The sequence below is a fragment of the Schistocerca nitens genome, chromosome 4 (genome assembly GCF_023898315.1).
Source record: "Schistocerca nitens isolate TAMUIC-IGC-003100 chromosome 4, iqSchNite1.1, whole genome shotgun sequence".
NCBI lineage: Eukaryota > Metazoa > Arthropoda > Insecta > Orthoptera > Acrididae > Schistocerca > Schistocerca nitens.
Genome location: NC_064617.1, coordinates 338,058,052 through 338,085,488, shown reverse-complemented (window position 1 = coordinate 338,085,488; position 27,437 = coordinate 338,058,052). Strand labels below are relative to the sequence as shown.

General features: G+C 41.2%; 1 protein-coding gene across 1 annotated transcript in view; it reads right to left on the bottom strand.

Annotated features, from left to right (window-relative positions):
• Positions 1–2,301: 2,301 nt before the first annotated feature.
• Positions 2,302–27,437, bottom strand: part of LOC126252876 (COP9 signalosome complex subunit 3) — a 136,015-nt gene continuing 110,879 nt past the window's right edge. The window contains exon 8 of the mRNA XM_049953834.1: positions 2,302–2,547. Within this exon, the coding sequence (XP_049809791.1) occupies positions 2,392–2,547 (156 nt within the window). The 3' untranslated portion in view covers positions 2,302–2,391. The remainder of the gene's footprint in view (positions 2,548–27,437) is intronic.

Genomic DNA, 27,437 nt, shown 5'->3' with positions numbered 1-27,437 from the left:
TTTATCTTCAATAATGATAGAAGCTGAAGAAATTAATTAAAATTTGTGGCATGGCTGGCACTTGACCTTGGGTCTTCTGCTTACTAAATAGATTTGCTAACCATTACATCACCGTAGCAGTATAGCTAACACAACTGCATGGACTCCCTAACACAAACCAGATACCCACCGCAGAGGCCCATATGCAGGAACTTTTGCTAAATATTCTATGAGGAGACACTGTTGGTAGCCTCTTGGTTCATCTGTGTGGTTAGTTGCTCAACAGTTCTATGTCTTCACTTTCTTAAATCATCAGTGTTGCCCAGGCTCTACAGCACTGGAATAGCATCCCAGCTTTGTAATGGGCGAACACATTGTTAGTGAGGGCATTGGACTACAATAGTCCATGCAGCTGTGTTAACCATACTGCTGCAATGGAGTCATGTGTAGCATATCTGCCTAGTAAGCAGGAGACCCAAGTTAGAGCCCCAGCCGTGGCACAAATTTTAACTCATTTCTTCAGCTTCCTTTATAATCGAAGATAGAGTTGAGACTCACTTGTCTCAAGAAAAATATAATTCTACCAGATCAATAGAGGATCAACACCTGAGAAACAGGAAGGATTTCTCCAGTACACACAAACTTCGATGCTATTCCAATGCAGGAGAGCCTCGACAATACATATGATTTAAGGTGGGGAAAATGGGCTGAAGACTTGGAACAGTTGAGCAACTGAGCACCCAGATGAACCAAGGGGCTACCAACAATGAATGTTCAGCAAAAGTTCCTGTGTATGTGCCTGTACAGTGGGCTCCTGGTTCATATACCCATGCCGGTTATTGCTCATTAGTGACAAAGGCTGGAATTTGCCTGCCAGTACCGCAACTGGACATCCACTGACTAGTGACAAGTGGCCTTTTCAGCCGAATCAGGTTTTATGCTCCCTCGGACAGATGGCTGCTGGTGTGTAGGGTGTAAAACATCTGAATGCAAACACCCTGCAATCACACGAGAGCTTTATGGCCTGGGGGATGTTTTACTAGCACTCCCTGCATGATCTCGTCATTCTGGAAGGCACAACGGAGATCAACACATGTCTGCATCTGTCCTTGGTAACCATGTCCACCCCTACACACAGTTTGTTTTTCCTTGGGACAATGGCCTCTACCAGCAGGACAATACAATATTTCACACAGCTTGCAGTGCATTTATGTGGTTAAAAGAGCACAGGGACGAGTGTTCCCCTAGCAACCATTGTACTCTGAATTTAAAACCAATCAAGAATCTGTGGGACCACCTGGACTGGGCTGTTCATGTCGTGGATTCCCAACTGAGAAACCTAGCGCAGCTGATCACGACACTGGCGTCTGCATGGCTTTCCCTGTCAGTACTTTCAGAATCTCATTCACACTCTTCCTGAATGTCCTGCAGCGCAAAAGGCTGTTTTTCAGCATTTTGACAGGTGGTCACATTAATGTGAGTGGACAGTGCATTATGAGAATGGCAATTCCTGGATAGGAACAACAAACTAAACAGAGGAAAGGAATGCCATTTTTGCCATGTTAGAGATGAAAATGTCAAAAATTGTCCTATTTTAATTTTCTGATGGTACATGGCATCATCAATGGCAATTCTTCACTGAGGCAGAAAGGGTTTGTTGAATAGAAGTTCATAATAACAATAATTTGCTATGTTTGCTACATCCCCTTCAGAACACCTTGTAGATAGCTCTGTTAACAGTTGGACTTTCTGACAGCAACTTAACAACACGTTTACTTCCTTATGAAGTTTGGTGTCAACATCCAATGCAATTGGAAAACTGTAGCAAAAAAAAAACTTTAGAAGGAAATGACTTACATTACTAATCACTCATCTTTAGTGTTGCAAAAGAAGTTGGACGTTGAGCAATAAAAATGTTTGCCCATATGCTCAACAATGTCAAAGAGTCTAGCAGATAGCATAATTAACTTCAAAAACAAACTGATACACCTGCTTGACAATTTCCATGCACGCACACTTCTGCGAGTGTGTAATGTAAGAGACAATCGTAAAGGTCAGTGCATGCTGCCATATATTTCACTGAAGAAGTGTATTATAATTGTAAACTGAATCATTCCACATCATGATGAGAGATCATAATTATGATCCATGAAATGAACCGAGTAATTACAATACATCTTGGGAACATGCTCTTTAGATCATTATGTCTGTAATTCAGGATAGATGCTCTCACACTTAATGACCATCTGCATCAAATAAAAACTATGTGCTTTTATAATTTCATTCTGAAATAAATGGTATTCCAAATAATTAGAAAGTATATTTGTTCAGTATGGTTTATTAATACAAACATAAAATAAGAGTGTAGGCGAAACATTCTATCACAGAAAAATATTTAAGACACGTGAGTGTTCACATAGAATAAGTCGTAATTTTAGACGCAGGTGTTGTTGCAGGTGGTAAATCATCATCTTGGGCTCCACAAGACTTCTTCACAAATACTGGGTTAACCATAATTTCCTCCTCCATTGTCTGCATTTTTCGATCCAAGTCAGTGCAAACAGCCATCTGTTACATAAAGCAGAATTTGTGTTATATTATTAACAACGAAAATAAGTGTCCCGCAAATTCAATAAACTGGGCTAAGTACAGTACCACTTTAAATGAAAACAATGAAAAAGCCAATCACAATGAACATATTAAGCACTGTTGCTGTAGAATAAAATATCTGATGAACTCACTAATCAAACAGGAAATAATTTTTAAAAGGATAGCACTTTTTCATTTCATTGTCAACACTGTAACAGTGGCCAGAAATTTTTGCAGCAATGTGCTGATGCACCTCACACTACACATCACAATATATATTCACTGTCAAGTCTGATGCTGGATCAGCAGTAATTGAGCTCAACAGAACTTGCATCTCCAATGACACTGTACCTCCATAAAGTCATACAAGTCTCAGTTTTTGTTTCCAACGAAATGTAAACAGAACAACAACACAAGTTCTGGAATATAAATGTATTCATGGATATTTCATTATATATATATATATATATATATATATATATATATATATAGAGAGAGAGAGAGAGAGAGAGAAACATTCCACGTGGGAAAAATATATGTTTTGTTTTTAAATTTGTCTGCTTGTGTCTGTTTATGTGTGGATGGATATGTGTGTGTGCGCGAGTGTATACCTGTCCTTTTTTCCCCATAAGGTAAGTCTTTCCGCTCCCGGGATTGGAATGACTCCTTACCCTCTCCCTTAAAACCCACATCCTTTTGTCTTTCCCTCTCCTTCCCTCTTTCCTGAGGAGGCAACAGTTTGGTGCAAAAGCTTGAATTTTGTGTGTGTGTTTGTGTGTCTATCGACCTGCCAGTGCTTTCGTTCGATAAGTCACATCATATATATATATATATATATATATATATATATATATATATATATATATATATATATATATATATATAAAAAGATGATGTGACTTACCGAACGAAAGTGCTGGCAGGTCGATAGACACACACACACAAAATTCAAGCTTTCGCAACAAACTGTTGCCTCATCAAGAAAGAGGGGAAGGAGAGGGAAAGACGAAAGGATGTGGGTTTTAAGGGAGAGGGTAAGGAGTCATTCCAATCCCGGGAGCGGAAAGACTTACCTTAGGGGGAAAAAAGGACAGGTATACACTCGCGCACACACACACACATATCTTAGTGGCAAACAAATCTGCTCCAGTCCGGAATTCCTGAACCATTACACCAACAACCTGACAACAGCTTTCGCATCTCGCAACTACCCTCCCGACCTGGTACAGAAGCAAATAACCAGAGCCACTTCCTCATCCCCTCGAACCCAGAATCCCCCACAGAAGAACCATAAAAGTGCCCCACTTGTGACAGGATACTTTCCGGGACTGGACCAGACTCTGAATGTGGCTCTCCAGCAGGGATACAACTTCCTCAAATCCTGCCCTGAAATGAGATCCATCCTTCATGAAATCCTCCCCACTCCACCAAGAGTGCCTTTCCGCCGTCCACCTAACCTTCGTAACCTGTTAGTTCATCCCTATGAAATCCCCAAACCACCTTCCCTACCCTCTGGCTCCTATCCTTGTAACCGCCCCCGGTGTAAAACCTGTCCCATGCACCCTCCCACCACCACCTACTCCAGTCCTGTAACCCGGAAGGTGTACACGATCAAAGGCAGAGCCACATGTGAAAGCACCCACGTGATTTACCAACTGACCTGCCTACACTGTGATGCATTCTATGTGGGAATGCCCAGCAACAAACTGTCCATTCGCATGAATGGACACAGGCAGACAGTGTTTGTTGGTAATGAGGATCACCCTGTGGCTAAACATGCCTTGGTGCATGGCCAGCACATCTTGGCACAGTGTTACACCGTCCGGGTTATCTCCGAACTCCGGAGATGGGAACTTGCTCTTCAATATATCCTCTCTTCCCGTTACCCACCAGGCCTCAATCTCCGCTAATTTCAAGTTGCCGCCACTCATACCTCACCTGTCATTCAACATCATCTTTGCCTCTTCACTTCCGCCTCGACTGACATCTCTGCCCAAACTCTTTGTCTTTAAATATGTCTACTTGTGTCTGTATATGTGTGGATGGATATGTGTGTGTGTGTGTGCGCGAGTGTATACCTGTCCTTTTTTCCCCCTAAGGTAAGTCTTTCCGCTCCCGGGATTGGAATGACTCCTTACCCTCTCCCTTAAAACCCACATCCTTTCGTCTTTCCCTCTCCTTCCCCTCTTTCCTGATGAGGCTATATATATATATATATATATATATTCGTCTTTCCCTCTCCTTCCCTCTTTCCTGATGAGGCAACAGTTTGTTGCGAAAGCTTGAATTTTGTGTGTATGTTTGTGTTTGTTTGTGTGTCTATCGACGTGCCAGCGCTTTTGTTTGGTAAGTCACATCATCTTTGTTTATATATATATATATATATATATATATATATATATATATATATATATATGTGTGTGTGTGTGTGTGTGTGTGTGTGTGTGTGTGTGTGTGTGTGTGTGTGTGTTACAACTAAGGCCCACCATCTTGCCTTTCATTAAACAAATTCAAGTGATGAAGACCTCCATAACCCATCAAAATAATAGTAGTAGAAAGACAACTGGAAAGTTGGAACATAAGTTTCCAATCAAGTTGTTTCATCTCATGTCATACTGATTTCATTAGACTGCAAATCAATGCCATTTATGTAGCAACACATACTGTGTTCACTAGCATCAACATGCAAACTCCGTTTTATGTGGGCACAAAAAAGTGACAAAACATTCTTTCTTCTGATCACTGTTTCTTACTTACTCCATCAGACATACAGATGTTCCCAACTAGATTATTGCAATGGTCACAGGAGCTTTTCAGTACACCACAACAATTTAATGTTGGTCACCAAGTGGTAAGCATCCCTAACAGTTCAATGACTATGCAAGCTTAGGACATAAACAACTGAGTATTGTATATGTGAAAAACATATGCACATCCTAATTTTGAGAAGGAAAAAAAAACTGGTTTTAATTTGTGTTTTGTTTACAAAAATATTATTCTAATATAATAATTCTATTCATCACCACCACTAACTGAAGAATCATTGTTGTCATTGTCATCTTCCCGTAGAGAATCATCCTCGGTTCTGTTAAGTAAATTTGTGACATCACTTTTTTTAAGGATTGTTCCACCTGTGGTAGCGGAATGGAGTCCCGTGCACATTCTACCCAATCACAAATCTGGGAAAAATCTGACGACTTAACTTTTCCACTCAGTGTGAACAAGGGGTTTTCACTCGCTATCCGTAGTGTATATTGCTGAATAAGTGCAGCTCTGAAAGGCTGATTATACACATATCTAGTGGTTGTAGGATGGATGTCAGGCATCCACGGATAATGACCGAGTCAGTTTTCCATTTTAGTGACTTGATTTGCACTTCCTCTGTTGTATGTCTGCAGAATCTGTCCAGGATCAACATGTCACGTAAAGTCAGCAAGGCACCTGGGCAATGTTACCAAACATACGCCACAGTCAAACAAAATGTCATTGTACATCCATCCTTTCAAATTAGTTATGTACATGTGGACAAGAAAAAAATTTCCTGGATTTTTCCCAGTTAAAAGTACACTTTTTCCTGGGTGAAAATGCACTATACCACAGTTTGAAAGATACTATACCCCAGGTGGAAGTACATTTTATGTGTTAAGTGACAGTACACTTTCCCTTGGAGCTGTAAAGCTTACCAATCCTTTTTATGGTAAAGATTTTATACACCAGCATAGAACTTCCTGACACAAGAAAATGAAATCCAGCAAAAAGCAACATGTTTCAGAAAGATCTCTGATGCACATCAACATGTACACTTCAAATTTTTGTGTTACAAAAGTATAAATATGAATTCCACCAAATACAGCATGGTAGCTTCTGAAACACTGAAACTGAGATCATCATGCACTTTCATCAGCCAATCATAGCTCCTGTCACATGATCTCACCAGCCAATGACGGCAAATATTCGCAGCATAGAACACTTGATGTAGTCAACTAAAAGCAACATTACTGCAGAGCATTGCGAAAACACAAATAGGAAAAGTTATTGATTTAAATTAATATACGTACAGTATAGCTATACATACAGTATAGCTACAAGAAAAGTTAAACTTTCACATATAATATTGCTTGTTAAAAATCTTTAGCTGCTTTTTTTTTTTTTTTTTTTTTTTTTTTTTTTTTTTTTTTTTTTTTTTTTTCTGAGGGTGTGGTTAGGCAGTACCTAAGAGCGCAGTTTAAATTGCTGCGAGTGAAACCACCATTCACAATACTTCCCTGCGACTGTTAAAGATGGAAACAGTTGTGATGTCACACTCATTGAAAGTATTGTACAGTTCTTATTCTAAAGCCTTTGACATATTTTTGGTGTTGGTAGACACTTGTATCTGCACTGTGTTTTATTGTTGTAAATGACACATTTTATTTGCAGCTAAAGTTTTATTTTGGTGTTATTCTCTTCTTTATGTTTTACTGGTGCAGTATTATTCTGCAGTGGTGGACTAAAATGAAATTCTTTGTTACAGTATCAGTTCTTACCAGTCAAAATTAGAAAAATTTAACTTACAAAAATGTAAATGAAAACTAATTTCTTCCCACAGCACAGTTCCTAACATTCTCGGCTTCTTCAATCATTTTAAGTTTTTCTCAAGTGCAAGTGATAATTAGAACTTGTAACCATAATTAACAAGTTAACACTTAATCATTCCCTTCTTATATGTTACTGACACATCACAAACTAGAAACAAATACCCCGATTTTCAGCTGGTGCGCACACAGAAGTACAAGTTAACTAATATTCATCATACTAATTTGCCAAAACAGTTACAGATGAATATTTTAGAATATCCTAAAATGTTCCACTTGCAGTTCCAGATATGTTACTCCATTAAAGAGGAGGACAAAAAGTTGATTGCCTGTCTGCATAATTTTTGTTTCTCTAAAGCTTAAAAATTCAGGATCCATTTACTCCAAATTATCATATTCTTGCTTACCATTTATTTCACATATCAACATAATTCAATCACAGCAGCTGAATATTTATACCTCCTGTGACAAGGAATATTATCACTATCATAGAATCTTCAAATAAATAAATAAATAACATGTTAATACAGTGGTCAAAATACATGTTGCATATTGCCAAAAATTTAATACTGAATGTTGTTATACAGAAATAAGTCATGATACCAATACACTGGACTGTTTTGTTCCTATTGTCAGGAGGCAGTATGTGCAGTCTTGGCAACCATGTCACCTGTAAACATTGCAGTGTTTATGCTGTGTGTCATTAAAAGAGATTTGTTGTTTCAATATGGTTCAGACAACAATAACATACAATCAGGGGCTCCGCATGGCCACTCTAATGTAACAGGTAGAAGAGTGAGGTGGATGTCATGGCGAATGTCACTGTGAGTCAAAGTGATGTCTCTATAACCTGGAAAAATATCTAGCGACAGGATCTGCTGAGGATTGTCACAAAATGGCTGCTGAAGAAAAATAACAAGTTTGTAGGAACAATATATGTGTATAACAGCAAGCAGAAACACTCAACACAATGCTGCATGTCCAAGGCAGAAATTCTAAACAGCTACAGGAATGCAGGTGTCAACACAAACTATATCGGGTTCTTAGAGGGGCTCATGTCACATGGGCACGAAACCATTCTTTGTGGACTAGGCAGCAGTGGGACACAACGCTCTTTTCTGATGAGACATGTATCACTCTACACCCTGATGATACTGGTATTCGTATGTGGAGGCAATAAGAACAATGTTTGCACCCTAACTGCATCATAGACTGCCACCCTTATCTAGAGTTTCTGTCATGTTTCGGGGTGGAATCAAGATGGTTACAGGACACCCCATGTGCCAATACATAGGAAGATGACCGGTGTGAAGTGTCAGGACAGCTTTCTTGCACACACTGTGGCTCCATCTGGTGAACATATTGGAGCAGGTTTCACACTAAAGGATGACAATGCACACCTGCTTTTTCATAATCTTGTCAATGCCTACCTATGAGAGCATAAAATCATTCGGATGGAATGGCCTCCATATTCTCCAGATGAAACTGCACTGAGAATGTACTGGTATTGTTACAATGAGCAGTTTGCAAATGTCCTGTTCCACTAGAGACAGGGCATCATTGAGCCCACTGTGGAGGAATGGGACAATATCCTGTACCTGGACAATTTGAAAAGGAGTATGTCAATCCACATTCAAAAGCACGATATTGTTCTGGTGTAAAGTAAAGAACCGGCACACCAGTCAGGAACGTTACAGCAGAGACGGCTGTGAAGATCTTAGCCAACTGCAAGCGGACTGACCCCTCTCTACGATGACAACCCGATGACAGCACCCTTGACACGAAGAGGATGTTAGTGCTGTGCAGCCTGGCTGTGGTCCAGTTGAAGACTAGCAGTTCTAGGACTTCCAAATCGCATCAAGAATAGGCACTTGTATAACAGCGACTTAGGAACTGTATTACTTCTCTTGTTTTACAAACTGTATATACTGAAGAGTCTGCTTATGTTGCATGTTGCCCTTTGCTTGCGACACATCATTGTAAATTTCTCAAAGTTAGGTATTGTCATTTATTTTCTGTAAATAAAATCCATTAATACGATTTGCTTGGATTGTTGTCTAGCGACACGATAAAGCAGGTTTCCTAGGCACCCCATATTCAACGAGTAGGCAGGATACAACACTGCAGTCCAGAACAGATTTTCATTTTGCTATTCCATTATACAACCGATGTTTGTCCAAATTCGCATCTGCAAATACATTTCATGTATGACATTCAAAAGCGTCTCCAATTATGAGGAAGGCCAACTGGTTCATAAACAATGTGTTACGTAAGATGACAGGGAGAAGAAACTGTACTGTTCGCAGTGGGATCTTTTGTAAGATTTTGTTTTTTTGTCTGGGTTTACAAGTGGAAATAAGCTTACATTTTTATGTTTGTTTTCTTATGACTTTACCTGAGCAACAAACTCCACTTTGTTTCCTATTATGGCCAGTATTGACAATAAAGCAATATGTAACATTTTTTTGACCACTATATGATTCTGCACAAAGCAATATAAAGTCTCTAATGATTTTTATGTGTCTCTGTTCTTTATTTTGACACAACATGTCTGATGGAATATATCTAGAATATCTGTATCAAATAATACATAGAGCATTTTTTCAATGATAGATTTTTTTCCTGTACTTGTTGTAAATACATCACCATCTAACACTACAGCAGCAAATCTGTACTTCACAAGCCACTATAGTCTGTGAGAGAAAATACACAGTGTACCAATATTTTACTTCCAAGATATTTGACTCAAGGATTGTGCATGAAAGAACAACTATTGATAAATTTCCATATAAGCATAAATTTCTCTAATTTTTTCCCTCACTGTCATCACATAAGATGCGTATGAGTGGAAATAAAGGCTGTGCCCACACATTTTGGACTGCATATATTATGAATTTTAAGAGTAAGCTTTCCATTAGGCATGTAGCATTTCACTCTGCTTTGTTGATTCCACTAAGGAAATGTCCCAAACAGATGTACAGGGTGCGGCAGCATTCATAGTAGGATATTAAAAACACACCAACAGACAGTAACTGTAATTTATTTATTACCTCTTATTTCAAATAATAGTTAAAGGTATGCCATTTACTAATGCATAAGGCATTGTCCATTGCATGGATTAATTTTTGAATTTGACTCCTGTCAAATGATGACCCATCTAGGCGGTGTCAGAAGCTTTCCATAACTCGGCATAATGTATTCCCTGGGACATTGCTGACTAAAGTTCTGATGTGATCCTTCAACTCAGGAATGGTGGCACAACGTGTTCGGAACACTTCTTGCTTCAGGTAGCACCAAATGAGAAAGTCTGCACATGAAAGGTCAGATGAGCCAAGCGGCCCGGATATGTCACCAAAACGGGAAATTACTGTACCGGGAAATGTATGTCGCAAGAAATCCATGCAAATGCTGGCTGTATGCAAAGTCTTGTTGAAACCATAATTGTTCCACATCCACATCAACCATACCTAATTGGGGAAGAACTAAGTCTTGCAGCATCCTTAGGTAACATTCACTGGTAAGAGTTACAACCACGCCATTGTCAGCCTCAAAGAAGTAAGGGCCAATAATCCCAAAGGAAGTAATTCCACAAAACACTCTGACATGAGAACTGTGCAAGGGCTTGATGTGCTGTTCATGCGGGTTTACATCACTCCAATAACACATATTCTGTTTATTCACTGAACCACATAACTCAAAATGAGCTTCATCTGCCATCAGGATGATGTGCAACATTCATGGATTTTGGTGAAGGAGATCACGCATGGTTGAGCAGAATGTTTCGTTAAAAAACCCAATCACGAGGCCTAATTTCCTGAAAAATCTGCAGCTTATATAGTTGAAAATGGAGATCTTCATGCAATATTCTCCTGAATGAGTGATTGGACATATGCACAGTTTGCGCATGATGATGAGCAGATCTTTTTGGGCTACACAATAGTGCAGCACGAACAGTTTCCACGGCTTCTGGTGTCTGCACAGTTATTTCACTTCTTCCTGGTTTGCCACTGCAAACAGAACCTGTTGTTCGAAACACACGTATCCACTTCACAATGGTCCATCCATCTGGAACGTTCCCATGACATCCCAAGTTGAAATGTTGCCGAAATAGCCACTGGGTAGCAATAACAGAGTTGTTATTCTTGAAATAACTTTCAACAGCAAAGGTGCGATGCTACGCTCTCCACTGCTCCATATCACTGTCACACTTGAAATGGCAGCTCATTAGTACACGAATGTGGCACGAGCTGGCGCGCATTCCTGCAGTATGTCATTGTACTACGCAAGTCAAATTACGCTATGAATGCTGCCGCACCCTGTACAACACTCAAGAATCAATTGGACAAAGGTTTTGCAAGCAATGCAATGAATGAATCAATTATATTTTCTCAGCATTCTTCCAATGAATACCAGACAAGAATCAATCTGTCTTCCTTACAACTAGATTTGTGTAGCCAGTACACCTCGAATTACTGCAAATGGATAGTCTGCAGCATTTGACAGTTGTGACTGATTCCAGTGATTAGCTGCTCCTCACTAACTGCATAGGCAAATAATATCATGTCTTTTTGTTTTTTTATGTTCGTTATACTACATTCCTTTATACAGAGTGTCAGCTGCCTGTATTTGTGCAAAGTGTTGATCATGTACATATCTTCTTGTGTTTCATAACAATTTTGTAATTATACAACCTGCCATATATAACTGTGTTGCCTTTTCAGAGAGCTACTACCAGTATTTATCATTGTCATACTACACTTATTCGATATGCAACAAAAGACAATTTACTTTTGATGATACCTACCAATTGAGAATCAACAGTTAATTTTGTTTGTTAAGAAATCTTCAATCCAATGACAATTCTACCTGATAATGCTGTAAGAAAACATTTTGTTTCCAAAACAGCAGACCACTACTGAATTGAAGACTTACCGGAAATTAAGAAACATGAATCACCTTGCACTCCACCCTCTACAGTCTTCTGGGTTCTAGATGGAAGGTGTTTGTACAGTCTATACTGATTCTTACAGAAAAGATTTCTAAACATAGTCATAATTTTCAAACATAACACATGTGCCATAATCTCACAATTCCACCATAGTAATACCAGTGTGTCATTGTACACACCTGTATTCCAACTTGTCTTAAAAACTGGAACAATCCACCTCTACTACATATTATGCTCACTGTAACAAATGATGCCTGTTATCTGTGCTGCAAGGTCATAACTGGACCATTCAAGTGGCTATCAGAGGAGATTGAAAAGACCAGCCACACTCAAAGAGCTTCAACAAAGCGATACTTGGGAAGGTTTAGTGACATGTTAGGCTGCTATTTCCTAGACTTGTGCCATAGGGTTGAGAATTTAAGGTCTTCCCTAAAGGGGTCAGATTGGCACTACACATCGCAGGCTGCTACTCAGGTAGCTGTTTTTTTTTTTTCCTTTTTCTTTCTTTTTTTTTTTTTTTAAGCAACTCTTCATCCGTAGCAACAGGAGACCCTGAAGTATCAATGTAAGATCCAAAAAATGTCTCCCACAGGTGAGTGTATTAAAATTCCATCAATCAACTGCTGAGCATTCACGATGAAGTGTCAGAGTTTGAAGCGCACCTATAAACCAGTGGAGCTCACATACTAGGTACAGAAAGCTGGTTAAAACAACGTATATCCATAGGATAGGCTAATGTGATACAGAAGTGGTGGATTTGACATAGTAGAGAAGAAATTCAAATCCAGTGAGGTAGGAACTGAAGCTGTATGTGACACTGTTTGCACAACACTCAGTATCAATGGCAGGGACAAACTTATAATTAGAGCTTTTGACTCAGTGTAAGACTCACCCCAATAAGTAACTGAAAACTTTGGAGAAAACCTCATCTTACTGGTACACACATCCCCTAATATTTATACCGTCATCAAAGGAGTCTTTAATTATTCAATGATCAATTGGTATAACTACAGTTTTGTAACTGATGAGTGTGTCTTCTCTGAAAAGTATCTAGAACAGGAAGTTTGCAAGCCTGCTTACGATGGAACTTGATAGGATCTAATAGCAACAAATATATTGTTCACATTCAAAATGGTATCATTGACCCTGAGGCACTTGTAGCAACAATGATGGCCGAAGTGCAAGATCTAGACACACATAAAAAGACATTTTGCATCATCCCGGTTCCCAGAACTCTTGAAGATAGACACTGACTGTTCAGAGATGTCACTAAGCCCTCCCAAAGATGTAACAACCATGCATGAGCAGCGACTATTACACAGAGTGGTCCAACAGACGATCTGATCCAGTCATTTCACTAGGAAGGAGGTACACGGCTCGTATTGCCTGTAGTTCAACCATGTCACGCGGTCAGATCGTGTCCGCATTGCTACTGTGCCAGGAAGGGCTCTCAACAAGGGAAGTGTCTAGGAGTGAACCAAAGCGATGTTGTTCGGACATGGAGGAGATACAGAGAGACAGGAACTGTCGATGACAGCCTCGCTCAGGCCATCTAAGGGCTACTACTGCAGTGGATGACTGCTACCTACGGATTAAGACTCGGAGGAACCCTGACAGCAATACCACCATGTTGAATAATGCTATTTGTGCAGTCACAGGACATTGTGTTATAACTCAAACTGTGCGAAATAAGCTGCTTGATGCACAACTTCATTCCCGACGTCCATGGCGAGGTCCATCTTTGCAGCCATGACACCATGCAGTGCGGTACAGATAGACCCAACAACATGTCGAATGGACCGCTCAGGTCTGGCATCACATTCTCTTCACCGATGAGTGTCACATATGCATTCGACCAGACAAATGTCGGAGACATGTTTTGAGGCAACCCAGTTAGGTTGAATGCCTTAGACACACTGTCCAGTGAGTGGAGCAAGGTGGAGGTTCCCTGCTGTTTTGGGGTGGGATTATGTGGGGCCAACATACGATGCTGGTGGTCATGGAAGGCGCCGTAATGGCTGTATGATATGTGAATGCCATCCTCCAACTGATAGTGCAACCATATCGGCTGCATATTGGCAGGCATTCATCTTCATGGACGAAAATTCGCACCCCCATCATGCACATCTTGTGAATGATTTCCTTCAGGATAACGACATCCCTTGACTAGAGTGACCAGCATGTTCTCCAGACTTGAACCCTATCGAACATGCCTGGGATAGATTGAAAAGGGCTGTTTATGGACGACATGACCCACAAACCACTCTGAGGGATCTACACTGAATCACCGTTGAGGAGTGGGACAATCCGGATCAACAGTACCTTGATGAACTTGTGGATAGTATGCCACAACGAATAATGGCATGCATCAATGCAAGAGGACATGCTCTTGGGTATTAGAGGTACCGATGTGTACAGCAATCTGGAACACCACCTCTGAAGGTCTCACTGTATGGTAGTACAATATGCAATGTGTGGTTTTCATGAGCAATAAAAAGGGCGGAAATGATGTTTATGTTGATCTCTATTCTAATTTTCTGTACAGGTTCTGGAACTCTCGGAACTGAGGTGACGCAAATCTTTCTTTGATGTGTGTATGTTGAACATGCGAGATAAAGAGGCAGTAAGGTCATGTCTAAATAAGGAATTTGGAAACTTTTAGCTCTGAAGAGAAGCATGTAGAAAACCTGTGTATCAAGTCTAAAAGAGTAGCTGACCGTGCACTGGACAGAAATGTACGCAGTAGAACATTTCGTGATGAGAGGGGCCCTATGTGGTATACAGTCTCTTGTGAAATAACTTCTAAGGAAATAGAGACTACTGCATAATAGGTGTAAAACAAATTATGGGGCTATAGATAGATTCTGAATGAAACACATTTGGCTGTCAAGAAGGCAATGCATGAAGCCTTTAACGACCACCATTGCGGAATAATATCAAAGGATCTATCACAAAACCCAAATAAATTCTGGTCATTTGTAAAGTTATTGTCCAGATACTCAGCACAATACTCAGTATTTGCGATTATTAGTGTCATTTAGACTTGATCCATTGATGGTAGCAGAGTTTATACATTTTATTAGGTTAATTTTTGCGTGTACGTAAACATTTGTTTACTTTATACTTATAAGGGTTAATAAGTTTAAGATAGTGTACAATACTTAGTATTCATGTTTATCAGTGTCATTTAGACTTGATACATTGAAGGTAGCAGTTTTTATACGTTTCATTAGGAATAATGATATTGACAGTGAATTCTAACCTCACTTGTATAAGTTTGACTAGCGCAACCTGCGACCGTTAACAGTTAAGAAAACGTAAAATACGTGGTAAATTAGTATTAGACTACAATATCTGCGTAAATCAGTGTTACAATAGAACTTCTGAGCCCTTCTTTCATATGGTTTAGTTAGCAGAAAGCTAAAACTCACTTCGCCGTCTGCTTAAATTCCTTAGCTTGTTGTGGGCTTTAGTGATTATGTACTGTAAGCCCATCAGTTCCTATACAGTAGAGTTCGTATCTGTGCTTTACATTCTGAAATAAAGGTTCTGTTTTGTACCTGCATCTGTCAGTGTACAATACTCAGTATTTATTAGTGTCATTTAGACTCTGTACATTTATGGTAGCAGTTTTTATAGTTTTATTAGGTCACTTTCGCGTGTACGTAAACGCTTGTTTAAATTACAAATACGAGGGATAATCAGTCGGTGCAGCTAACCGTAGGTCACTGTTTAATTCATTAATAATATTCACTAGATAGCCCCTAGTAGTTTACTGTAGGTCACTGTCTTATTCTTTAGTATTCACTAAATAGCCCCTAGCAGGAAAATAAGCACCAGATCTAGCTTCTACCATAAATTTTTATTTTCATTATTGAGTGTTCTTTCTGCCAACTAGAGTGTAGCTGTTAACCTTGTGTGGCAGTAGGTTTCCTAAGTTTTTTTTTATATTAAATCAGTTATTAGCTAGATGGATAGGGACTGTGTCTGTTGTGTGCGGATGTAGGAGGAGTTTGCCACAGTCCAAACACAGCTGGAAGCTTTGTTGGCCACAGTCAACAAACTCCAGTGTGCCACCTTGAGGTGTGGTGGGGAGGGGGTGCCTGGGGCAGCCTCTGCTGTACTAGATGTGCAAGGGGGGATGTCACAGCTTTCTGTCACTGAGCCGGCCTCAGGTGTGACTGAGCCGGCCGGCCCACTCCCACCTCAGTGAGGCTGGCAGACTGTGTTGAGGTCTGGAGCCTCAAGGCAAAGGCTGCATGGGGGATGCAGGCTCCTGCCAAATCCCATGCACTTTGCTAATAGATTCAGTGTGCTATCTGATGCTGGGAGGGAGGCTGATCTGTATCAGAATGCACCTACATCTACATCTACATTTATACTCCGCAAGCCACCCAACGGTGTGTGGCGGAGGGCACTTTACGTGCCACTGTCATTACCTCCCTTTTCTGTTCCAGTCGCGTATGGTTCGCGGGAAGAACGACTGTCTGAAAGCCTCCGTGCACACTCGAATCTCTCTAATTTTACATTCGTGATCTCCTCAGGAGGTATAAGTAGGGGGAAGCAATATATTCGATACCTCATCCAGAAACGCACCCTCTCAAAACCTGGCGAGCAAGCTACACCGCGATGCAGAGCGCCTCACTTGCAGAGTCTGCCACTTGAGTTTGCTAAACATCCCCATAACGCTAGCACGGTTACCAAATAACCCTGTGACGAAACGCGCCGCTCTTCTTTGGATCTTCTCTATCTCCTCCGTCAACCCGATCTGGTACGGATCCCACACTGTTGAGCAATACTCAAGTACAGGTCGAACGGGTGTTTTGTAAGCCACCTCCTTTGTTGATGCACTACATTTTCTAAGGACTCTCCCAATGAATCTCAACCTGGCACCCGCCTTACCAACAATTAGTTTTATATGATCATTCCACTTCAAATCGTTCCGCACGCATACTCCCAGATATTTTACAGAAGTAACTGCTACCAGTGTTTGTTCCGCTATCATATAATCATACAATAAAGGATCCTTCTTTCTATGTATTCGCAATACATTACATTTGTCTATGTTAAGGGTCAGTTGCCACTCCCTGCACCAAGTGCCTATCCACTGCAGATCTTCCTGCATTTCGCTACAATTTTCTAATGCTGCAACTTCTCTGTGTACTACAGCATCATCCGCAAAAATCCGCATGGAACTTCCGACACTATCTACTAGGTCATTTATATATATATTGTGAAAAGCAATGGTCCCATAACACTCTCCTGTGGCACGCCAGAGGTTACTTTAACATCAAGGAAAATAGCATCTACCTGGGAGCCTGTATCTAATATTTTCTGGGTCTCATGAACAAATAAAGCGAGTTGGGTCTCACACGATCGCTGTTTCCGGAATCCATATTGATTCCTACAGAGTAGATTCTGGGTTTCCAAAAACGACATGATACTCGAGCAAAAAACATGTTCTAAAATTCTACAACAGATCGACGTCAGAGATATAAGTCTATAGTTTTGCGCATCTGCTCGACGACCCTTCTTGGTTGGTTGGTTGGTTTGGGGAAGGAGACCAGACAGCGAGGTCATCGGTCTCATCGGATTAGGGAAGGACGGGGAAGGAAGTCGGCCGTGCCCTTTGAAAGGAACCATCCCGGCATTTGCCTGGAGCGATTTAGGGAAATCACGGAAAACCTAAATCAGGATGGCCGGACGCGGGATTGAACCGTCGTCCTCCCGACGACCCTTCTTGAAGACTGGGACTACCTGTGCTCTTTTCCAATCATTTGGAACCTTCCGTTCCTCTAGAGACTTGCGGTACACGGCTGTCAGAAGGGGGGGCAAGTTATTTCGCGTACTCTGTGTAGAAACGAATTGGTATCCCGTCAGGTCCAGTGGACTTTCCTCTGTTGAGTGATTCCAATTGCTTTTCTATTCCTTGGACACTTATTTCAATGTCAGCCATTTTTTCCTTTGTGCGAGGATTTAGAGAAGGAGCTGCAGTGCGGTCTTCCTCTGTGAAACAGCTTTGGAAAAAGGTGTTTAGTATTTCAGCTTTACGCGTGTCATCCTCTGTTTCAATGCCATCATCATCCCGGAGTGTCTGGATATGCTGTTTCGAGCCACTTACTGATTTAACGTCAGACCAGAACTTCCTAGGATTTTCTGTTAAGTCGGTACATAGAATTTTACTTTTGAATTCACTGAACGCTTCACGCATAGCCCTCCTTACGCTAACTTTGACATCGTTTAGGTTCTGTTTGTCTGAGAGGTTTTGGCTGCATTTAAACTTGGAGTGAAGCTCTCTTTGCTTTCGCAGTAGCTTCCTAACTTTGTTGTTAAAGCACGGTGGGTTTTTCCCGTCCCTCACAGTTTTACTCGGCACGTACCTGTCTAAAACGCATTTTACAATTGCCTTAAACTTTTCCCATAAACACTCAACATTGTCAGTGTCGGAACAGAAATTTTCGTTTTGATCTGTTAGGTAGTCTGAAATCTGCCTTCTATTACTCTTGCTAAACAGATAAACTTCCCTCCCTTTTTTTATATTCCTATTAACTTCCATATTCAGGGATGCTGCAACGGCCTTATGATCACTGCTTCCCTGTTCTGCACTTACGGAGTCGAAAGTTTGGTTCTGTGTGTTATCGGTAGGTCCAAGATGTTATCTCCATGAGTCTAATTGCTCGAGGTAATTTTCGGATAGTGCACTCAGTATAATGTCATTCGATGCTCTGTCCCTACCACCCGTCCTAAACATCTGAGTGTCCCAGTCTATATCTGGTAAATTGAAATCTCCACCTAATACTATAATATGCTGAGAAAATTTATGTGCAATGTATTCCAAATTTTCTCTCAGTTGTTCTGCAACTAATGCTGCTGAGTCGGGAGGTCGGTAAAAGGAGCCAATTATTAATCTAGCTCGGTTGTTGAGTGTAACCTCCACCCATAATATTTCACAGGAACTATCCACTTCCACTACACTACAGGATAAACTACTACTAACAGCGACAAACACGCCACCACCGGCTGCATGCAATCTATCCTTTCTAAACACCACCTGTGCCTTTGTAAAAATTTCGGCTGAATTTATCTCTGGCTTCAGCCAGCTTTCTGTACCTAGAACGATTTCAGCTTCGGTGCTTTCTATCAGCGCTTGAAGTTCCGGTACTTTACCAATGCAGCTTCGACAGTTTACAATTACAATACCGATTGCTGCTTGGTCCCCGCATGTCCTGACTTCGCCCCGTACCCTTTGAGGCTGTTGCCCTTTCTGATTCAGACTCTCCACTCGGCTCTGTACCAAAGGTCCGCAGTCAGTCCTGTCGACGATGCTGCAGATGGTGAGTTCTGCTTTCATCCCGCTAGCGAGACTGGCAGTCTTCACCAAATCAGATAGCCGCCGGAAGCCAGAGAGGATTTCCTCCGATCCGTAGCGACACACATCATTGGTGCCGACATGAGCGACCACCTGCAGATGGGTGCACCCTGTACCCTTCATGGCATCCGGAAGGACCCTTTCCACATCTGGAATGACTCCCCCCGGTATGCACACGGAGTGCACATTGGCTTTCTTCCCCTCTCTTGCTGCCGTATCCCTACGGGGCCCCATTACGCGCCTGACGTTGGAGCTCCCAACTACCAGTAAGCCCACCCTCTGCGACTGCCCGGATCTTGCAGACTGAGGGGCAACCTCTGGAACAGGACAAGCAGCCATCTCCGGCTGAACATCAGTATCAGCCGGAGACAGAGCCTGAAACCAGTTCATCAGACAAACTGGAGAGGCCTTCCATTCAGCCCTCCGGAATGTCTTTCGCCCCCTACCACACCTCGAGATGACCTCCCACTCTACCACAGGTGAGGGATCAGCCTCAATGCGGGCAGTATCCCGGGCAGCCACAGTCGTAGTCCGATCGGGGGATGCGTGGGACGAGCTGGCCGTCCCCGACAAACCCCCATCCGGACCCCCACAGTGATGCCCATTGGCAACAGCCTCAAGCTGTGTGACCGAAGCCAACACTGCCTGAAGCTGGGAGCGAAGGGATGCCAACTCAGCCTGCATCCGAACACAGCAGTTGCAGTCCCTATCCATGCTAAAAACTGTTGTGCAAAGAACGTCTGATCTAATCTACAGAGAGCACAAACAAATCGACACAAAATTTAAACGGTTATTAAAATACAAGATTGCCTAGTAAATGCAGTAATGCTGCTACTTGCGCACTGCTTGGCGGCGGAAGGAGACTATGCGATTTTACACTATTCAGGTAATAAAATGCGATGCTACAACTCTCAAATACTATAATACGCCTGAAATTTATGAATTTAAACAAAGCAAGTACCAAAAACACATAATGAAATTAAGAATTAAACTATGTAACAAATGAGTGAGCTAGGAGTATCCGACTTTCTGCTGGCAGCTGCTTATCCAACGGCAGCAGGGAGCACCTTCTTCCAGGATAGTGGCCGCTCCTTCAGCAAGGTCTGGACAGGCATGTGGGGGTAGGGGTTTGTTAGTTATTGGGAGCTCCAATGTTAGGCAGGTCATGGAGCCCCTCAGAACATAGCGGCTAGGGCGGGGAAGAAGTCCAACATTCACTCCATGTGGTGCATGCAGAGGGGGCCTTGTTCGAGATGTGGAAGAGGCTCTTCCGGCGGCTATTGAGCGTTCGGGGTGCAGCCAGCTGCAGACTGTTGCACATGTCGGCACCAACGATGCCTGTCATTAGGCTTCCGAGGAAATCCTTGGGTCCTTTCAGTGGCTGGCTAAACTGGCAAAGGCGGCCTCCATCTCTTGAGGAGTGGAAGCCAAGCTTACGATCTGCAGCATTGTATCCAGGGTGGACCGGAGTCCTCTGGTTTGGAGTCGAGTGGAGAATCTAAACCAGAGGCTACATTGACTCTGTGACAAAAATGGTTGTAGATTCCTCGACCTACGCTTTGGGGTGGAAGGTTGTAGGACGCCCCTCGATAGATTAGGGGTGCCTACACACAGGAAGCAGCTACATGGGCAGCACAGTACTTGCGGCGTGCACGGGAAACAAACCGTTGGCCTGAAAAATTACCAGTTCATGACACTGATGTGGGTGTGCCAACTGTAAAAATTGTTAGTTCGTCTAAACAGGTCATTACAAATGATTTAAATATGCTAAATCTCATGTTAGTATATTGTTGAAGTGTTTGTAGCAAGATCCCCAAGTTACTCTCCGAAATAAACAGTAGTAATGCCAATATCGTATTAGGTATCAAAAGCTGGTTGAAACCAGACATAAAAAGCACTGAAATTTTGAACTCAGATTGGACAACGTTTAGGAAGGATAGGACTGATGCTATGGGAGGTGGTGTATTCATTGCATTTAAAAGCTGTTTAAACACAATTGAGATCGATACTGGGTCGGACTGTGAAATAGTCTGGATAAAGCTGTCAATCAGACAAGGATGTTTTTATACACCGCAACAAATGTCGCAGAACGTTTCAGGGAAAGTCTTGAGGACATAGGAAGTAAATATCCAAATTATCCATTAGTTATAGGTGGAGAATTTAATCTGGCATCCATTGACTGGGAAAATTACACGTTTACCACAGGGAGCAGAAGCAAAGATTTGTGTGAAGTTATTCAAGGAGCGCTCTCAACATACAACATTGAGCAATTGGTTAGAAAACCAACTCGAGTTGGGAACATATCAGATATTTTGGCGACAAACAGACCTGATCTTTTTGTGGAAGTTAATTTAGAAGAAGGTATTAGCGACCGTAATGTCGTTGTGGCTTCTCTATGTCAGTGGAAGTTGCAAAAAAACCAAAGAAATAGCATAGAGTTTTCTTGTTTGGGACAGCAAATACAAGTGTCATTAATGAATATCTTTATAGTCAGCTCCAAGCATTCACCGCGGGACACAAAGATATTGAGCATCTTTGGTCGGAATTTAAAGGTATTGTCCACCATGTGCTACTAGAGAAGTATGAGCCTAGCAAAAATATAGGGGAGGGAAAGGATACACCTTGGTACAACAAACATATTAGGAAGTTGCTCAGGAAGCAGAGAATTTTGCACAGTCGTTTTAAACGTAGTCACCGCCCCGCTGACAAACAGAAATTATGCGAAATGAAAGCAGCTGTCAGAAAGACAACAAGAGATTCTTTTAATGAATTTGAATGCAATATTTTATCTGCAGATTCTAAAAATAACCCCAAAAAATTTTGGTCATACGTAAAATCTATGAACGCTACAAATAATTCGATACCTTCTCTTGCTGACAGTATGGGTAATGTAACTGATGATGATAAACAGAAGGCCAAAATCCTAAACCTAGCTTTCAAAAACTCGTTTATGGTAGAGGACTGCAGCACCATTCCCCCTTTCAATTATCGAACAAACGCAAGGATGGCTGACATAGTGTTTAGTGTATATGGGATTGTAAAACAGTTAAGATCCTTAGATGCCAGGAAGGCATCTGGCCCAGACGATATCCCCCTAAGATTTTATGTTGACTATGCTACAGATATAGCACCATTCTTATCCATTATCTACCAGAGATAATTGGAACAGCGGAAAGTTCCACGGGACTGGAAGAAGGCCCAGGTCATAGCAATCTATAAAAAGGGTAGAAAATCGGATGCACGTAATTACCGGCCGATTTCACTGATATCAATTTGTTGTAGAATCATGGAACATGTTTTGGGTTCAGACATAATGATCTTTCTAGGCTCTGAGAAGCTCATTTGCAGAAACCAGCATGGTTTTAGGAAACAGCGGTCATGTGAGACACAGCTGGCCCTCTTTGTGCATGATATACAACAGGCTCTAGATACCGGCTCCCAGGTTGATGCCATATTTCTTGACATTCGAAAGGTGTTCGACTCAGCTCTGCACTGTCACTTGCTCCAAAAAGTGCACACTTACGGTCTATCTGATGACATATGCGGTTGATAGAAACTTTTCTAACAGACAGGGAGCAGTATGTCTGAACAGGGTGACTTCAACAAAAACAAGCGAAACTTCAGGTGTGCCCCAGGGCAGCATAATAGGTCCACTGCTTTTTACGATTTACAAAAACAATCTGGTTGATGGTATTGACAGTGGAATCAGACTGTTTGCTGATGATGCTGTGGTCTACAGGAAAGTAGTATCACACAAAAGTTGTGAACAAATCAATGAGGATTTGCAGAAAATAAATGTGTGGTGTAATGACTGGCAGTTATCTCTCAATATTAGTATGTGTAACCTACTGTGTACTGAACGAGTACAAAATAAATGCACAGTCTTTGGAAGCAGTATCATCTGTCAAGTACCCGGGTGTGACTATTCTAAATGATCTCAAATGGAATGATCAGATTACACAAGTAACAGGCAAGGCGAACTCTAGATTGCGGTTAATTGGTAGAATCCTGAAGCGATGCAGTCCTTCAACAAAGAAAATAGCTTACAATACGTTAGTTCGTCCAGTCTTAGAGTGTTGTTCATTAGTATAGAACCCTTACCAGTTGGGTCTGATTCAAGAGATTGAGAAGGTCCAAAGAAGAGCGCCAAGATTCGTGACTGGTACATTTAGCCATTGCGAGAGCATAACAAATCTCATAGAAAGTTTGAAGTGGGACACACTATGCAGATAGACGGCACGCTAAACGAAAGGGGCTGCTCGCTAAATTCCGAAATTCAATCTTCACTGAGAATGTTGAGCATATATTATTACCACCATGTTTCAAATTACGCAATAATCACCATTCAAAGATAAGGGAAATTAGAGCTCATACTGAGGCATTCAAACAGTCGTTTTTCCCTCGCGTGATCCACAAGTGGAACAGAGGGGAGAGGGGGGGGGGGGGAAATACGACGCGAATTGTGCCCTCTGCCACACACCACTTGGTGGCTAGTAGAGAGAGTATATATATATGGTTATAATAGAGGGAAACATTCCACGTAGGAAAAATATATCTAAAAACAAAGATGATGTGACTTACCAAATGAAAGTGCTGGCAGGTCAACAGACACACAAACATACACACAAAATTCAAGCTTTCGCAACAAACTGTTGCCTCATCAGGAAAGAGGGAAGGAGAGGGAAAGACGAAAGGATGTGGGTTTTAAGGGAGAGGGTAAGGAGTCATTCCAATCCCGGGAGCAGAAAGACGTATCTAAAAACAAAGATGATGTGACTTACCGAATGAAAGCGCTGGCAGGTCGATAGACAAACAAACACAAACACACACACAAAATTCAAGCTTTCGCAACAAACTGTTGCCTCATCAGGAAAGAGGGAAGGAGAGGGAAAGACGAAAGGATGTGGGTTTTAAGGGAGAGGGTAAGAAATCATTCCAATCCCGGGAGTGGAAAGACTTACCTTAGGGGGAAAAAAGGACAGGTATACACTCGCACACACACACACACATCCATCCGCGCACACACACACACACACACACACACACACACATATATATATATATATATATATATATATATATATATATGACATCAAATGTCTGCTCGTGTCTGTGTATGTGTGGATGGATATGTGTGTGTGTGCGAGTGTATACCTGTCCTTTTTTCCCCCAAGGTAAGTCTTTCCGCTCCCGGGATTGGAATGACTCCTTACACTCTCCCTTAAAACCCACATCCCTTCATCTTTCCCTCTCCTTCCCTCTTTCCTGACGAAGCAACCGTTGGTTGCGAAAGCTAGAATTTTGTGTGTATGGTTGTGTTTGTTTGTGTGTCTGTCGACCTGCCAGCACTTTCATTTGGTAAGTCACATCATCTCTGTTTATATATATATATATATATATATATAATAGAGGGAAACATTCCACGTAGGAAAAATATATCTAAAAACAAAGATGATGTGACTTACCAAATGAAAGTGCTGGCAGGTCGACAGACACACAAACAAACACAAACATTCACACAAAATTCTAGGATATAGTGAGGATGAAAAGAAAGGAAACAGTACAACCTAACAAATGAAGCATCCCGCTATGGCCTGACAAAAGAATATAACAAACACACTGTAATCAGAAAAATGGGTAACATCTGGCAATTTTGCAACGAGAAAAAATTCAGTTGCATGAATGGAAAAATTTGATTACCACCACCAGAAACACCTCCGCAGATTTTTACATTACATGACTGGGGAAACTCCAGAATCAAAACACTTTCTTCAAAAGATAAAAGCGTACAATGCCTGTTTCCAAGTGATTGCTTTCAGAGTCATATCAATCATCAATAACAGAGATAAAACCCAATGGTTTTTTTTTTTTTTTTCCATCCAACGACAAATCTATCACATGGGATCATTACTACCACTACCCAATGAAGACCATAAATTTCTCCTGGTATATTTCATCGGAAATGAAGAAACAGGAATTCGTCAACAATGAACAAATATCACTGGATTGAGACGAGTCGTAGTCTGAGATGCACAGAGGATCTTATAGAAATACAATCAGCTGATTCACATATTCTAAACAGCACTAGACTGAATGATTTCTGATGACTATAAAATTATAATTCGAGCCAACAAAAGACCACAAGGAGAACACGAACGCTGATTTAATGCACTCAGATAGATTAAGTCATCATCATAACTGCGGACAATGAAAACACAAGAGATGACATAACTGCACAACGAAGAAGAGAAGGACTACAATGCAATGCGGAGACACACCGTTCTTATGATGCCCTCTGATATCCATTAATATTTCTGCACAGAGGGGACTGATATCACTGTAATGTGAAACAACTCCAACCCTAAGCAGGTGTAGAAACAAATGAAGAAGTCACTTCCTAGGGCTTCTATGCTCACTGCTTAATGATGAGAGACACTGAAACATTCTCAACACTTGCTGTTTATTCCAACAATTCCCGGTCTATACGTAAGCAAATAAAGAAATGGAACGGATGCTTTACATAAGACTGAATCAAAAGAAACTGCACACAGAAGGATACATTAACCTTCGAGTCGCAATCATAAACGACACAAACACCGATGACATTGGAACTATGGTAACCTCATCCTCATTGTACATAAGAAGTCTGAGACACATGCACGAACACACTCAAGATGCCATGACATACATAAGAAAATGTGGACAATCTGACTTCTTCATAACATTCACATGCAACTAGTCGTGGCCAGAAATCAAAGAATAAGTAAGATATGGACAAGCCCCCATGCACGATATGACATAATAGCCTGAGTTTTCTGACAAAAACAAATGAGAGTTACTGAAGTTATCATAAAATACCACATTTTTGGAACCGTTAGATGCTGGTTGTACACAATTGTATGGCAAGAATGAGGAGTGCCTCACTGATACAATCTCATATGGCTACACGCTACACAATAGAATTCATTCCACGGATATTGACAAAATCATCCAAGCTGAATTTCCCAATCCACAAGAAGATCTGGAACTGTACAACATAATAGTGAAAAACATGATTCATGGACCATGCAGGCCATTAAACTTCAATTCACCCTGTATGAGTGATGGAAAATGGCAATATTTCAAACAGCCAAAGACAGCGAACAAATAAACAGAAATGACGAGACCCTCATGTACCAAATTGAAAGATACACAAATAGTAATGAAGCAGCATGGCGGATTTTTGCCTCTCCCATACCACAAAAGCAAACCAACTGTGCAACATCTAGCAGTATATTTGGAAAATGGACACAGAATTTACTTTACAAAAAACACTGTCAGAAACACCACAAGTGAACCACCTCAGAACACGATATTAACAGCTTTTTACCAACTGTGCCAAATGTATCCATTCACAAAAACATTACTATTTGTCGATGTCCATACCTATTATATGTGGAACACAACAAGGAATTCCAGATCATCCAGGAATCATGAAAACAGGCAATCTACACTGAGTATACACCATACGTCTGAATGCCAAATTCTTCTATCTCTGGATGTTGCTACACGAAATAATGGGATCAACAGGTTTCACAGATCTCAATACTGTTGATGGGCCTACAGAGAAGCATGCCAATGCTTAAGACTACTGTAAAATGACAACCACTGGGAATTAATACCACAAGAAGCCTCACTCACAGCCTCAGCTAAACGAATGAGAGACTTATTCGCCATAATTATAACAACATGTAACCCATAGACACCAAAATAGCTATGAGACTCCTTCAAAGAGAGTGCAAGTGATGACATACTGCACCAAATCTGACAAGCTCATCCTGAACTGACCATCAAATTCAACAATGGCATCTTCAATGAAACACTCATTTATAACTGGCAACCAATGCTGTACAATGGCAATAAAGCCATGAGATGTTCAATTGACGCTTTTATTAGAAAATGTTACGCGTTTCAGGATTACACCCATCTTCAGGCATCG